Source organism: Trichomonas vaginalis, chromosome V, assembly GCF_026262505.1.
Source record: "Trichomonas vaginalis G3 chromosome V, whole genome shotgun sequence".
NCBI classification, from domain to species: Eukaryota; Parabasalia; order Trichomonadida; family Trichomonadidae; genus Trichomonas; species Trichomonas vaginalis.
The window spans coordinates 1472130-1485475 of NC_067207.1; the positions used below are offsets into that span (position 1 = coordinate 1472130).

Consider the following 13346-nt stretch of genomic DNA (forward strand, 5'->3'; position numbering starts at 1 on the left):
TAACTTGTTTATTTCTATTCGCAGTATTCAGGTTTGTGCTAAACACACCTTTGGACACCCTATACAAAAAAAATTAGTTACTATCATCCTCCAAATCGATTTCTTCTGAGTGAGGATCATCACCATCGAGCTGATCATTCTCGTTTTGGTTGTCATCATTGCAGTCCATCGTTGCTGTCTTCTCGAAAATCTCTGAAGTTCCATCTGTTGTGTACATATCAGTTGTATCCATTCCACTCATCTTCTTTGCCTGTTGTATCATGTATTCCAAGCGTTGGGAAACTGTACTCATTCTCGGTATCTTCTTTAATTCTTGGAATAACTGATTCATCTCGTGATTCATTCTCTGAGAGGTCAAACCGAGAGAAGATACATCTTCTTGTGGTAGACCGCATGTCTGAATCTTAGGATGCTCGTTAACACTCTTCCAGAACTCAAAAAGTGGAGTTGGAGTCGACGGTTTGAAACCGTCACCTGAAACTTCATTCAAATCCGGTAATTGTTCGATGAGTTTCTTGAAGGCGACTAAGCCTGCATCACCTGCTGATCTGCATCTAAGAGATAATCTACGCAATGCTTGGTCTTGTTCAAGAGATTCGATGAAAGGAACGAATTCTGATGCCGGATACTTTCCCATTAAGTCCAAACCGAGTAAAGGAACACTTACGGCCAGTTTAGATACGTAGGAAAGGAATTGCGGTGGGTCTTCTGGGTGACATTCGTTTAATGTAAGAAGATGATTTCGTTTTTGAGTGAAAAGGAAGGCAAAGAAGTATCTCATGGCTTCTGATGGAATGTTATTGCCACTAAAGTCGAATTCAGCGATATTTGGATACAAAGCGCCGAAGTTTAATTCTGCCAGGCTGTTGTAAACTTCAGGTTTTATGGCCAATGATACTCCATGGAAGAAGAAAGGTACTTGGGCTGGTTTGGAGCAGAGGAACTCGAAGAGTGACTTGAATGTCGATGGCTTGAACGCGCAGTTGCTGACATTTATGGATAAAAGTGTATTTGGTGGTGCAATTCCCAGCGGAATGTCGGATTTGAAGGTCATGTGAGTTAAAACAATGGCCCTTACATGTGTTGTAGCGTTGCAGATGGCTCTAATTACGCTGGATGCGTCGGCATCGACATCTCTGAAAATAAAAGATTCTAGATAGTTAGCAACGGAGAGAAGTCTTGAAATATCATGGAATGGGAATGGTTTTATCTTCAGCTTTGAAACGAAAAACTTCTTTACTTCGCTTGCACTTTGAGATTTTGTAATTTTCTTTACGATATCTGCAAATTCTTGAGCTCTGAATGCAGATTGTGAGATAACTATTTCTTTCATTGGCGTTGGAAGGTTCTCTGATGCTTCAAAAAAGTTGATAATCGTTTGAGAATTACATCTCAAAAACCAGAACCTTCTGATGTTCGTAGAATCGATATTTTCCATCTCGAATGTAGGAGTATACTTGTCATTGTAATCTGTGAATGCGATTCTGTCGATTGTTTGAGAATTTTGCAATAAAGCATCCAACATTCGTGGGAACTTTAAGGCTGTGAATTTCTGGAATGTTACTGTATCTAAAAATGTTTCCCAAGCTATGGCGTGGCCGAAAGGTGCGGCATAGTTGCCAGGATGCAATCTTCTGCTGATGACAAGATTCTTTGTTGGCTTTTCATCAAGTTTCTTGAAGTAATCTTTGGATACAAGCATCTCTCCATCAGTATTGTAAAAATGAGATAAAAATAAAGCTCTATTAACTAATGAGTTTTGAACACGCTTGGTAACTTTGTAATCAGGAATTGAAATGTCTGTTTGAATTTTCATAAACTCAACTTCTTTGCAATTAAATGTCATCTCTGAAAAAATTCTCAGCATTTTTGAAGCAACTTCTTCCATATTCTGCATTTTCAACTCGACGTTGCATGTATCATATGTTAAAACAATCTTGTCGCCTTGGACATGGAATTTATTACAGTCAAGCAAATGGAAAACAAACTTGAGATGTGGTTTATTCAGCATCTTTTGTTTATAAATGTAGTTTGTACCATATGTGCATACCAAAAAACCATTGGTAAATTTTTTCTTCTCTCTTTTGTATTCGCAAGGAACTGCAACCATGATTTCTTCTGTATCTATCCATGTATTCTGTTTGAAAGAGTTTAGTTTCGAATCATTAACTGTAATAAGCTTTTCCATTTTAGAATTTTAGTTTTGATTGTACAAAAATTTGAATTGGCTTTCAAAAAAAAGTTTTGTACAGGTACAAATCAATTCGACTCCGTCATTTTTGGAATCAACCGTATTAAATAATACGAAGTTTTTCTTAGAAAATCATTGTGGAAATGACGAAATTGTGTGATTTGACATAAAAGATCGTTGTGCACGTTATTTGACACGATGGTATTCAAATAATGATCGCTATGACACTTTTGTCTTTACAATATTCGATTTGCCAAATAAAAAATGCGATACAGAAAGAATAATTATTCATCGTGTTGCGCAAGAAATAATAATTTTTTATATACAATTTAAATTTTCTAAATATAACGTAAACAATAGCTAATAACATGTTGTAAAATGTCGATTTTGCATTATCCTTGGTTTCGTTTTCATTTATAGTTTGCGTTTCATGTGAAAAATCCACGCCTAACTCTAAAACTCCTATAAATCAATTATATACTCTATCTTTACTCGATTTCAGGGTTTTTTGTTCTGGATAATGAACATTTTTCAACATTTATGCAATACCTTTTTGGACAAAATGCGGTTCAACTCGAGAATGTAGCATAACTCCATATCATCTCTGTGTCGAATTTAATTTTGCCCGGTGATGATTTAAAATTAAAATTTAAGCCAAATCATGAAATACAAATTATTTTGAACCAAAATTACTGCAAAACAAGCAGAATAGTAAGAATAATGACGGTTTGTGATTTAGTCCGGCGGTTATGACAAAATGGAAAGCTCGGAAATCCTAATCAAGCTTTTGATTATAGGTGAATCCTCTGTCGGAAAAAGCTGTCTCTTGCTTCGTTTCGCCGAAGACAAGTTTAACGAAAACTTTTTGACAACAATTGGTATCGATTTCAAAGTTCGTAAAGTTACAATTGATGACGCTAAAGTCAAGCTTCAGATCTGGGATACAGCTGGCCAGGAAAAGTTCAGAACAATCACCAAGGCATATTATCGTGGCGCAAACGGTATCCTTCTTGTTTTCGATGTTACAAATCGTGATTCCTTCAACAAAACAAAGCAGTGGATGAATTCAATCAAAGAATCAATTACCGATCCAGTAGATATTATTCTTGTTGGTAACAAGGCTGATGGACAATATTCAGACCCAAAGATCAGCCGCCAGGTTACAAAAGAAGAAGGCGAAGAAATGGCTCAAGAATTCCAGATTCCTTATTATGAAACATCTGCCAAGACTGCTTTCAATGTCGAAGAAACTTTCATGAAGATTGCTACAACTGTTAAGCGCCGCAAAGATAAGGAGCCATCCAACCAACAATCTAATAACAATGGCGGCCGTAAGGTCGACCTCCGCAAGGAAAACGAAGACAAGAAAGGCGGATGCTGCAAGTAAAGTCTATTATTCATTACAAATTACGAAGAGATATTTTATTATATAAACCTTCCTTTATGCCTTATTTTTTTAACAAGCCGAGTTATTTCCGACTAAGAAATAAATATGGCAGAAAGGAAAACTTGTGATTTCTTTAATTAAATTTGATATTTAAATGATTCTCCCTAAAAATTTCATGTTCCTCATCTTCATGGCTCATAAAATTGAGTTGAAAACTTAATTTTTTCTTACCGGGCCTGAGTTATAAAATAATTTATGAATATTACCAAGAATTCGTAGAAAATGATAATCTTAGCGTAATAAGATAGAAAAAGCTCATAATCAAATTTTATTGAAAATATCATAATAAGAGTTGATGCGTGTAGATGAATAAACATGTAATTAAGAAAACAAATATACTAATTTTATAAAATCGGACAATACAACTTAAAGGTATATTAAAAAATAAAGGTTGTAGCAGATTTAGCAGCAACCTGACTTTTGCTTTTCGGCATCTAACTGCTTGGATTCGACTTGCTGACTATCTTTAATGAATTTGTAAGCTTCTTCTGAAGCGCATCTGAAGCATTGATCAACTTCCTGTCCAGATAAAGCAGAAGTAAAGAATATACCTGCAAATAGCGGTTTATATTTCTCAATAATTTCTTCCTGATTTATAACAGCGTCTGGTAAATCGATTTTATTTACTGCAAGAACTAACGGAGGCATTTTTTCTGATGTAGACTTTACGATTTCTATCCAATTTTCTATTGATTCAAATGATGCACGTTCGATTATAGATGCAACTATAATCACAGCAGATGATGAGCGAGTATACACTGGCGCAAGAGATCTGAATTGCTCTTGGCCAGCTGTATCCCACATGAAAACATCTAAATTATTTCTGTCTATCTGTACTCTCTTTCTTTGATGATTGGCGCCAATCGTGGGCTTAACTGAATCCTGCCAAACACCATTAATCCAGCGATTGGCTAAACTTGTCTTACCTACCCCAGAATCGCCAAGAACTACGATCTTGCAGCACATCACAACATCCTGATCTTTCGGCATTTTTTTCTGAGCGGCAGTTGCCTTTACAAAATCCTAAAGCGAAAAATTTGATATGAAAAAAGACTGTTATATAATGCAATTAATGATGTGCATGGAATGTACATCCTAATGGTTTAATAAATCTTACAATAACATGATGTAAATTAATTGACATTTTAATTATTGAATCAGTATCCATTCCTAATGAATCTCATCCAATTAGAATTCTTCTAAAATTTGAATTTTTAGTATTCCCATTAGTCTATTTTGCGTTATTGTTAGGAATAATCTAAAAATTTAAAGTTAAATAAAGAAAAATAAAAACAGGATTTTATATATCGACAGTATCAAACTCTTTGAGTTCGCTTTCATAGCTCTTCAAGATGCTTGATACAGATAATCTTGGATTTTCTTCAATCCAATTGCTGGCGTCAATAGACAACTCTTTTAGTACTTCTTCACCTAGTTGAATGTTCTTCTCTTCCTCATTAGTGAAAGTATCCAAATAATTGCCAAAACAAGAGCAGCAATTTTTAATTTTTGCCCAAAGGTTGAAACCAACAAAAATTCCAACAATTATCATAAGTATTGGTGAAAGATAGTTCCAATAATCGCCAATAGAACTGACATCATCCATAATTCCCATAACTTCTCCAAACGATGTCTTAGGAACACCAATTTGTAAGAGATAATGATAGCCTATTGTTGGGCCAAGACGACAAATCAAAACTGCCCAATAATTTAATGTATTCGCATTTGTAGCGTGAGGAATAAATCGATAGAAGGAACCAACTCTTGCATTGATGAGAGTCCATCCTCCTATAAATAAAAGAAAGCTTATATAAGGAAATGTAAATAAAGCTTGTTTTGTGCCAATTGGGATTCCAGAATTAGTAATTGCATACAAAAGATTGATCTGTGGCTTTGAGAAAACTAATGTGACCTCGCCCCAGCAGCAAATTATAACAAAAATAACAATCAAAATAATACTTAAAATTTTCTTGAAAATTTTTGTTATTTTTGGCTTGATTTTGTTTGAGAACGATGATTTGTAATCGTAAAGTGCTCTTTCTGCCTGTTTCGATGTTGCTAGAACGAAGTTTTTGCATTGATCTAAAGCTTCTGCTGTTTGATCGAGTAAACATAAGAAATCTTCGATGTTTGAGAGTGTGCAAGTACTCCAATCTGTTTTTCTAACAACATTTATCATCTTATTCGTAGGTTGTGATGAATAATATTTATCTGGAATGGGAAGAGATGATTTTAAGAGATTTATGCGATCTGCTTTGTTTTTACACAATGAAATGAACTTAGAGATCATGTCGTGATTGATGTTTTCTTCAGCAATCCTGTAAATATCTAAAGATGCATCTGCATTCGCAACAGATTCTGCGCAAAGATTGATTTCTTTGTACATTTGGTTTAGTTTGATTCTGTATCCATATCCTGGATCAGCTGTAAGCCAAAGTCGCCTTGGTAATTCAACAAATCCGTAGCCAAAAGCAATGCATAGTAAAACTAAGCCATATCCATTACTCAAGGCAACAAATAGGGAAGGTATCGTATTTATCTTGAGTTTATGTGTCGCAAGCATGATAATAATTGCAATTGCAAAAAGAATTCCAGCAATACCGTAAAAGATCAAATTTTCACGTAGAACCATCCATAATCGATGCTTTACTGATAGGTTATGAGAATAGTTTAAGTATGAAACTAGGAAAAGAACTACTGCCCATGTTAAAACGAATGAAATCCAATACAAGATTTTGAGAGAGATTAGTACATAGTTCGATTATTGATTTGGATCATTGCTGATGGCTAATGAGATATCATACGGTAATATCCCACTTACCATCACTACTGGAATACATGCTGAGATTATCATGAAGAAATTAACGAATGCTGGATGCCTGTAAGATCCGTAGTATGAATAAAAGACTATCACGATGATTACTGCAAGAATGCATCCAAGGATACAAAGAGAAGCAATAGAATTCATAAAAATTTTTGATTTTATCGTTCCGTTCAGAAATTTCTCAATATCGATTTTATTGTTGAAAAATTGGAACCCTTCATAGTTCATTATGTAGGATTGGATGGTCAAGTAAAATGTTTAAAATTAGCAATTGTATAATTTTTTATAAATTTATCCGTGTAAATATTTCAAATCAATTCAATTTTTGAAAATTTTGCGTCAACATTTTGAAACTCCGGTGAGTTTAGCTATAAAGAAAATACTTCTTTATTAAACTGAGGATAGATGACTAATATGATAATAAAATTAAATCGAACAAAGGATTCAATACTTTGATCAATACTTAGTAGTGATGATTAGGGAAAGTTAAATTTTCTTGGTAAGATAAGTAGGATTCATGGTCCATCATAGGTCTTTCTTCATATGAACCAACTATTGTCCCATTATTCATGGATGAAAACATAAAATCATCATCTATGTCAACTGGTTCAATTTCATCATCTTCCCAAGATAAGGAATGTTGAAGGGATACTTTTGTAGGTATTGCAAAAATAAATGGCTTCAAAATTAATGGAATTTGTGGAATGAGTTCATCTCCGAAGCCAGATGGCAATTCAGTAGAATCACTTGGTAGTATTGGTAATGATTTAGGGAATCCTATTGCGAATTTAGAACGGCATGTAAAAATGTAAAATGTTTGCTTGCAGGATGAGCATCTGAGGCCAAACACTTTTGGACCTCTATTAACTGGTTCTATAAAATTCTGATTATGAACGATTATGCCGCAAGCTTGAAGCGATGAGAAATTCAATGCATTTTCGTGCAGTAATTCAATAGTTTTTCTATGGATATGAAGTATTTCGGGTGCTTCCTTAGAAATGTCTCTGCATTCGATGTTTCCGCATTGGCAGCGTACACAATGACTGCAGGACTTCATATTGGAGACGTTTAACAAAAAAAGGAAAAGTGACTTGCGGGTAGAAAAAATTCATTGTTTCAAAAAAAATTTTACATTTATGCGAGTCGCAATGAGAATAATATCTCCTATAGTGATATCGTCTAAAATATTGTGGAAAAAATGTATTTCTCGAAATCGAATTTTATTCCGGAATTGTTCTCAAAAACCTAGCGAACATTATTCATAAATTTAAATATGCCAGATGCAGTAAATACTGTTATTTTCATTGTAGCAGAATAATTGTTTGTAGGGTAAGAGAAAAATAATACACTTCTTCTATAAGTTACGGGTGGGTAGCATTATTGGGGCGAATGCAAAAGCTATTCTTTCATAGTTAATCATACATCATTAGTGGGAATTCGTCTGAAAGATATTAACTCATTCAATTAATGGAAAGTTTGTATGCTGATTTCCATAAGTTAGCAGTCAATGTGAATCAGTTGAATCGAAATGAGGACTTCTCAAACATTTTCTCCGAACTCTAGGTTACCTATCATAAGTGGCTACCCTACGCTGTTATATTCAATAAAAATATAATAGGTATGAAAGGAAAATTATAGAATTCGAGAAAATTAATGATTTCTATTGACGGAAGTCAATATCATCAATTCTGTAACATTATAGCCTTGAATCTAGCTTCTAATCCTATCCCAAAAAATCCAGATATTTAAATTTAACTTGAAAAAAATATATAAACAACTTTAATTTCTGGCTTTCCATGATATTTATTGAAAAATTAAATGTGTAAATACATTCTACTTTTAAACACACATACAAATATATTCTTTATTGCCCACAATTCCTTAGAGAAAAATAAAAACTAGCAAAATTTCAAATTTTGTTTAATCATACTATCAAATTTATTATTTACTATCCAAGTATTAGGTAAATAGCAAATTTTAAAATTGAATAGATAATTTTTATTTTCTCTCAAATATCGTAAAAATTGTATCGATGATAATCGTTGTTGATTCAATCAATATTATTTGATCGAATGATAGTTTTTAATAAATATTAATATTTAATATATTTACATCCGTTTCATCCAAAAAACATTGTTGGCCGGCCAGTATCTCTGATTTGATAAGCACTTTTTCCCAAAGTGATTTGACACTTTTATACTATCTATGAGTGTTGTTTTTACAAAACCTCAGATCAATGGCCTTATGTGCAAGAACAGAATCATGAGATCAGCTACATATGAAGCTCTTGCTGATGAGCATGGCTTTCCAACACCTCGTTTAACATCAATTTACACAGCTCTTTCTCAAGGCGGCTGCGGATTGATCGTTTCTGGTGGTGTTTATACAGAAATGCAAGGAAGAACACACAGAACACAACTTGGCCTTATTAATGATCAGCAGCAAGATGCTTTAGCTAAAATGGTTGAAGCAATTCATGAGCACAAGGGATTAATTATGTTCCAGCTTAACCACGGTGGCGCCTCCACAAAGAAGGAATTCACAGGTGGATTAGTTCCTCTTGGTCCATCTAAGGTTAACAAATTCACAGAAGCCATGACACACGATGATATCATGCGTACAATCGAATGCTTCATATCTACAGCCAAGCGTACATACGCTACTGGTGCGGATGGCATCCAGCTTCACGCTGCTCATGGATATCTTCTTGGTGAATTCATTTCACCAATCTGGAACAAGAGAACAGACGACTATAGTGGTTCTGTTGCTGGCCGCTTCAGAATTGTCAAGGAAATCGTTGAAGGCATCAGATCCGTCTTACCATCACCATTTGCTATCTCTATCAAGATGAACGGACATGATATCGAGCCAAATGGCGTTACACTCCAGTCTGCCATCGAAACAGCTAAGCTTGCCCAAGCTTGTGGTGTTGATATGATCGAAATCTCTAGTGGCAGTGGAAGGAAACCATACTCCCTCTTAGGAGAAATCGATTTCGATTACTCCTTCAAGGATCCAAAGAAGAGAGAAGCAATGAGAAAGCGTTTAAGCGATATCCACTTCAAGCCAACATTCAACTTAGAATATTCTCGCGAAATCAAGAAACATGTTAAGATACCAGTTGCCTGCGTTGGTGGCTTCCGCAAACTTACAGAGATGGAAGATGCCATCAAGAGTGGCGCATGCGACATCGTTTCTCTTTCAAGAGCTTTCATCAGAGAGCCAATGCTCATTAACGATCTTAAATCCGGAAAAATCAAAGAATTATCATGCATTTCATGCAACAGATGCTTCTTTGAGGCAATGGCCGAGAAACCATGCAAATGCCTTCAACCATACTAAATAAATTCAAAACCATCATACAATTTGAGTAGATTGATAATATAGAATTAGAATAAATTTCCCATTATTTTTTTTTCCAAAATATGAAAACAAAAGATTCGAGATGCAAAATTTCGATGCGTTTCCAATATCGGAACACCATTCCAATTAATAAATATACCAAAACGTGCTTTTAATCGAAGAGTAAACTATTCAATTATATAATTAAATAATATTATATCTGCATCAGTAATAAATAATATTTGAAATATACGATCCATTTCAAAAATCGAATTGAATGTAAAATAATGCTTTCAAAATGTAAATATCTAACGCCGATAACTTGCAAATTTTAAAGTCGTATTATTCTAACTTTTTCCAAGTCATTATAGATTAATCTATATTTAGAAAATTGAATGACGTAAATATGTAAGAAACGTTCTTTCTCAATTTTGTGGCAATTGAATCTGAATATTAAAAGATCAGCTCAATAGCAAATTATTAATAAAAATTATCAATTAGAATTTCAAATATGGCAGTAATTTTTGTGAAGAGTTACTAACACTCCTTTATTACTTTAAATTCCTGCTTGTTACTATCTGTCTAGTAATGTTGCTTAAATTATTTTGATATTTTTGAATACCAGCAGTAATTTCAAAATATTTTGATTTTCACGCATGAATCGTGGTCCACAGACATTCGGTGCAGGATTTAATGGTGCAAACACAGAAGGAAACGCATCAACTCCATCAAACACCATATATTACGGTAACAAACAAGACTTACCTAAGTTTGGTACACCAATTCAGTCTCAAATGTCTAATCAAATCTTTCATAATGGACAACACCTTAATATGAATGCGGGATATATTATGTCTGACTTTGTTGACAACAAATATATTCCTGGTTCATTTGACATTTTGCAACGAGGCAATCTCCCTTCAATAAAAGTGAAGCAGAATGAAGTTAAATATGAGTACTTCACAAAAGAGGAGATTATTCAAGGGTCTAGCAAATAAGGTCTATAATATTGTTTTAAACACTTTCATATGCAATTTTGATTAATTTAATACCACATAAATCATTTTTAAATTACATTAAGCACGGAATGCTAGTATGTTCCGCTGATGTCTGACACTCTCAATAAATTTTTGAAAGTTTGCGTTTTCTCACTATAAGACAGTTGCTTTTATAATCTATATAAATACGCTAACTACTTTGATAAACAATTGGCCATTGAACCTCATCGAGCTAAATCCTTTGCCGTATGACAACCTGTGATCAATCGATTCTCCATGATTTCATACATTTTGAAAATATTTCAATATCTCTTTTGAATGATTTCATTAATTATGTCTCTTTAGTCATTCTTAGAAATTTTTATTTGCACCGTTCAAATTATCTTATTATTTTCTTCATACATACGACACATGATACAAACTAAAATTAAATTCATCATAAAGGATCTCCAGCAAGACATTTTTATTTTACTGAAATTATTTTTAAAGGTTTTTAAGTCTCAAAGCAATTTATGAAATTGCTTTGAGACTTGAAAGGAAAACAAAGGAACTAAATTATTTCATGCTTCACAACTTTCTCACATTTATTAGCTCTCAAAATAGAAGGACTTAAAATGGCATTTTAATGATCTCTTTTTCCCGCCAAAATGAAAATTGCCATAATTTAATAACAGATGTCTGGCCGCGGTAAAGGTGGTAAGGGTCTTGGTAAGGGTGGTGCTAAACGCCATCGTAAGGTTATGCGTGAGAACATTCAGGGTATCACAAAGCCAGCTATTCGTCGTCTCGCTCGTCGTGGTGGCGTCAAGCGTATCTCTGGTGATATCTACGAAGAAGTTCGTGGCGTCCTTCGTCACTTCCTTGAGAACGTCATTCGTGACTCAGTTACATACACAGAACATGCTCGTCGTAAAACAGTTACAGCTATGGATGTTGTCTATGCTCTAAAGCGCCAGGGCAAGACACTCTACGGTTTCTAAAATGTCCTATTTTATTAATTTCTCAATCTTCATGCTTTTTTAAAAATTAATTAATTTTACTCAATAAAAATAGTTTTTTCTTTATTACCACCATATTGACATACACATTACCTATCATTTTTCTTAGTACTGATAGCAGATTGCCACAATCAGTTGATTGCATGTTCTCATCGGAATGTTGAAACCCAAGAAAAAATATTGCTTGATATGCACAAAGAAGAAAAAGAACATGCTAGTTATCGAACCATGCAACCATCTTGTCTGCTTTGACTGTTTATCAGTTTGGATTGCAACGCATGAAATGAACTGCCCTATTTGTCGAACAAATATTAAATGTGCATACGGAAAAGAGAAAAATGGAGAGATCAAAAGAAAAATTATATTACAAAATCCTCCCGAAATCGATTACGGATCTTATTCTCCGCCCAAAGGCACTGATGAATGGCAAAAGAAACTTGCACGGCTATGGAATTATATTCCAAAGAGAGTTTGGATTGTGTTATTTCAATATGGCGTTGAAAATCAAATAATTTATTCTCTAATTATGAAAATCTTATCTACAAAGTCAAAAACCGACGCAAAGCATGAAATTGATAAACTAATAGGTGCAATAATTCCTTCATTTACCGACCAATTGCTTGACTTCGAAATTCCTGCTCCCAAGGTTGTAGAAGATGAAGATGATGACTATCCAAGCAATTAAAATAATTAAATAAAGCGTCTCTTCGAAAGGACACATTTTCATTATATATTTTTCAGATCCGAAAAATTATTAACCAACACAAGCTGAATGTGAATTAAGGGTATTAAAAATATTTAATGTATTTAACTAAAAAGCAAAACATACACAAACATAGATTTTTAATTTACATATCAAATGTATTGTGAATAGACGTTATTGGCATAGATTTCCTAAGGACAGATGTTTGATTTTTCATCTCTTGAGCTGCAATTGAATCAAAATGCTGAAGTTCAACTTCAACTTTTCGATCAAACTTTTGCAGTTCAATTTTTTGTGATGATATTAACTGGCCAAGTTTCATCTTGTAGGCTCTTTCAGCTCGTGAAATTCTGTTTTGAGCTGAAAATGATTGTTTCAGATTGTCTTGCATTTCCTTCATTCTTGGGTCACGGTTGTATCTTAGAACAAGAAGGTTAGCTAGTTTAGCATCCACTTGATCGACTCCTCGTATTTTATTTTTCTTCTTAAATAATTCCATTTCTTCTTCTTGCTTTTCGACAATAGACTTACGCTGCTCAGACCTAAGATCACGTAATCTGAGTCTTTCAGTATCATAGTAGTTCGCTAAACTATGTGATTCTAATTCCATTGGAGATGCAGTTGATGGTCTTGATAGTTTTGGTAATGGACAGTTATTTGGATGGTATCCAATATTGTTCATGATTTGCTCTATTTTCTTTGTCATTGTTGAATTATTTTTAAACGTTGCTTCCTTCTTCATTAGTGCTAGGGCCATTATTACCTCGGATTTACTAGCTTCCGGGGAATCAGATATGGAAGCACCATTCATAAGACCATCCACAACATTCTCCATTTCCCTTA

At 34.0% G+C, this 13346-nt stretch overlaps 10 protein-coding genes across 10 annotated transcripts, besides 2 other annotated features; 5 read left to right on the forward strand and 5 right to left on the reverse strand.

Moving 5' to 3' along the window:
• Positions 1-62: part of a mobile genetic element that runs on past the window's edge.
• Positions 35-62: a terminal%2Cinverted (terminal inverted repeat of Mariner transposon ID:TVAGG3_0261010).
• An 11-nt stretch (positions 63-73) lies between these two features.
• TVAGG3_0261030 (ribonuclease inhibitor domain-containing protein) lies at positions 74-2204 on the reverse strand (the record flags this gene model as incomplete). Its single annotated transcript, XM_001326289.1, has 1 exon — positions 74-2188. One exon carries the CDS (start codon positions 2186-2188, stop codon positions 74-76), a length of 2115 nt encoding a protein of 704 aa, XP_001326324.1.
• Positions 2205-2940: 736 nt separating this feature from the next.
• On the forward strand, positions 2941-3649 carry TVAGG3_0261040 (small Rab GTPase RabX5; the record flags this gene model as incomplete). Its single annotated transcript, XM_001326290.2, has 1 exon — positions 2949-3578. One exon carries the CDS (start codon positions 2949-2951, stop codon positions 3576-3578), a length of 630 nt encoding a protein of 209 aa, XP_001326325.1.
• A 368-nt stretch (positions 3650-4017) lies between these two features.
• On the reverse strand, positions 4018-4628 carry TVAGG3_0261050 (retrograde vesicle-mediated transport, Golgi to ER; the record flags this gene model as incomplete). Its single annotated transcript, XM_001326291.2, has 1 exon — positions 4041-4628. The coding sequence occupies one exon, from the start codon at positions 4626-4628 to the stop codon at positions 4041-4043; it is 588 nt and encodes a 195-aa protein (XP_001326326.1).
• A 284-nt stretch (positions 4629-4912) lies between these two features.
• Positions 4913-6620, reverse strand: TVAGG3_0261060 (LMBR1-like membrane protein family; the record flags this gene model as incomplete). Its single annotated transcript, XM_001326292.1, has 1 exon — positions 4939-6270. The coding sequence occupies one exon, from the start codon at positions 6268-6270 to the stop codon at positions 4939-4941; it is 1332 nt and encodes a 443-aa protein (XP_001326327.1).
• Positions 6621-6705: 85 nt separating this feature from the next.
• On the reverse strand, positions 6706-7528 carry TVAGG3_0261070 (uncharacterized protein; the record flags this gene model as incomplete). The annotated part of the gene is made up of 1 exon (XM_001326293.1): positions 6926-7519. One exon carries the CDS (start codon positions 7517-7519, stop codon positions 6926-6928), a length of 594 nt encoding a protein of 197 aa, XP_001326328.1.
• Positions 7529-8650: 1122 nt separating this feature from the next.
• TVAGG3_0261080 (FMN binding) lies at positions 8651-9986 on the forward strand (the record flags this gene model as incomplete). The annotated part of the gene is made up of 1 exon (XM_001326294.1): positions 8668-9804. One exon carries the CDS (start codon positions 8668-8670, stop codon positions 9802-9804), a length of 1137 nt encoding a protein of 378 aa, XP_001326329.1.
• A 464-nt stretch (positions 9987-10450) lies between these two features.
• On the forward strand, positions 10451-11381 carry TVAGG3_0261090 (uncharacterized protein; the record flags this gene model as incomplete). The annotated part of the gene is made up of 1 exon (XM_001326295.2): positions 10461-10802. One exon carries the CDS (start codon positions 10461-10463, stop codon positions 10800-10802), a length of 342 nt encoding a protein of 113 aa, XP_001326330.1.
• Positions 11382-11463: 82 nt separating this feature from the next.
• Positions 11464-11790, forward strand: TVAGG3_0261100 (histone H4-2; the record flags this gene model as incomplete). The annotated part of the gene is made up of 1 exon (XM_001326296.2): positions 11477-11782. The coding sequence occupies one exon, from the start codon at positions 11477-11479 to the stop codon at positions 11780-11782; it is 306 nt and encodes a 101-aa protein (XP_001326331.1).
• A 137-nt stretch (positions 11791-11927) lies between these two features.
• TVAGG3_0261110 (ubiquitin protein ligase activity family) lies at positions 11928-13250 on the forward strand (the record flags this gene model as incomplete). Its single annotated transcript, XM_001326297.2, has 1 exon — positions 11958-12485. One exon carries the CDS (start codon positions 11958-11960, stop codon positions 12483-12485), a length of 528 nt encoding a protein of 175 aa, XP_001326332.1.
• Positions 12649-13209, reverse strand: TVAGG3_0261120 (uncharacterized protein; the record flags this gene model as incomplete). The annotated part of the gene is made up of 1 exon (XM_001326298.1): positions 12649-13209. The coding sequence occupies one exon, from the start codon at positions 13207-13209 to the stop codon at positions 12649-12651; it is 561 nt and encodes a 186-aa protein (XP_001326333.1).
• Positions 13251-13346: the final 96 nt, after the last annotated feature.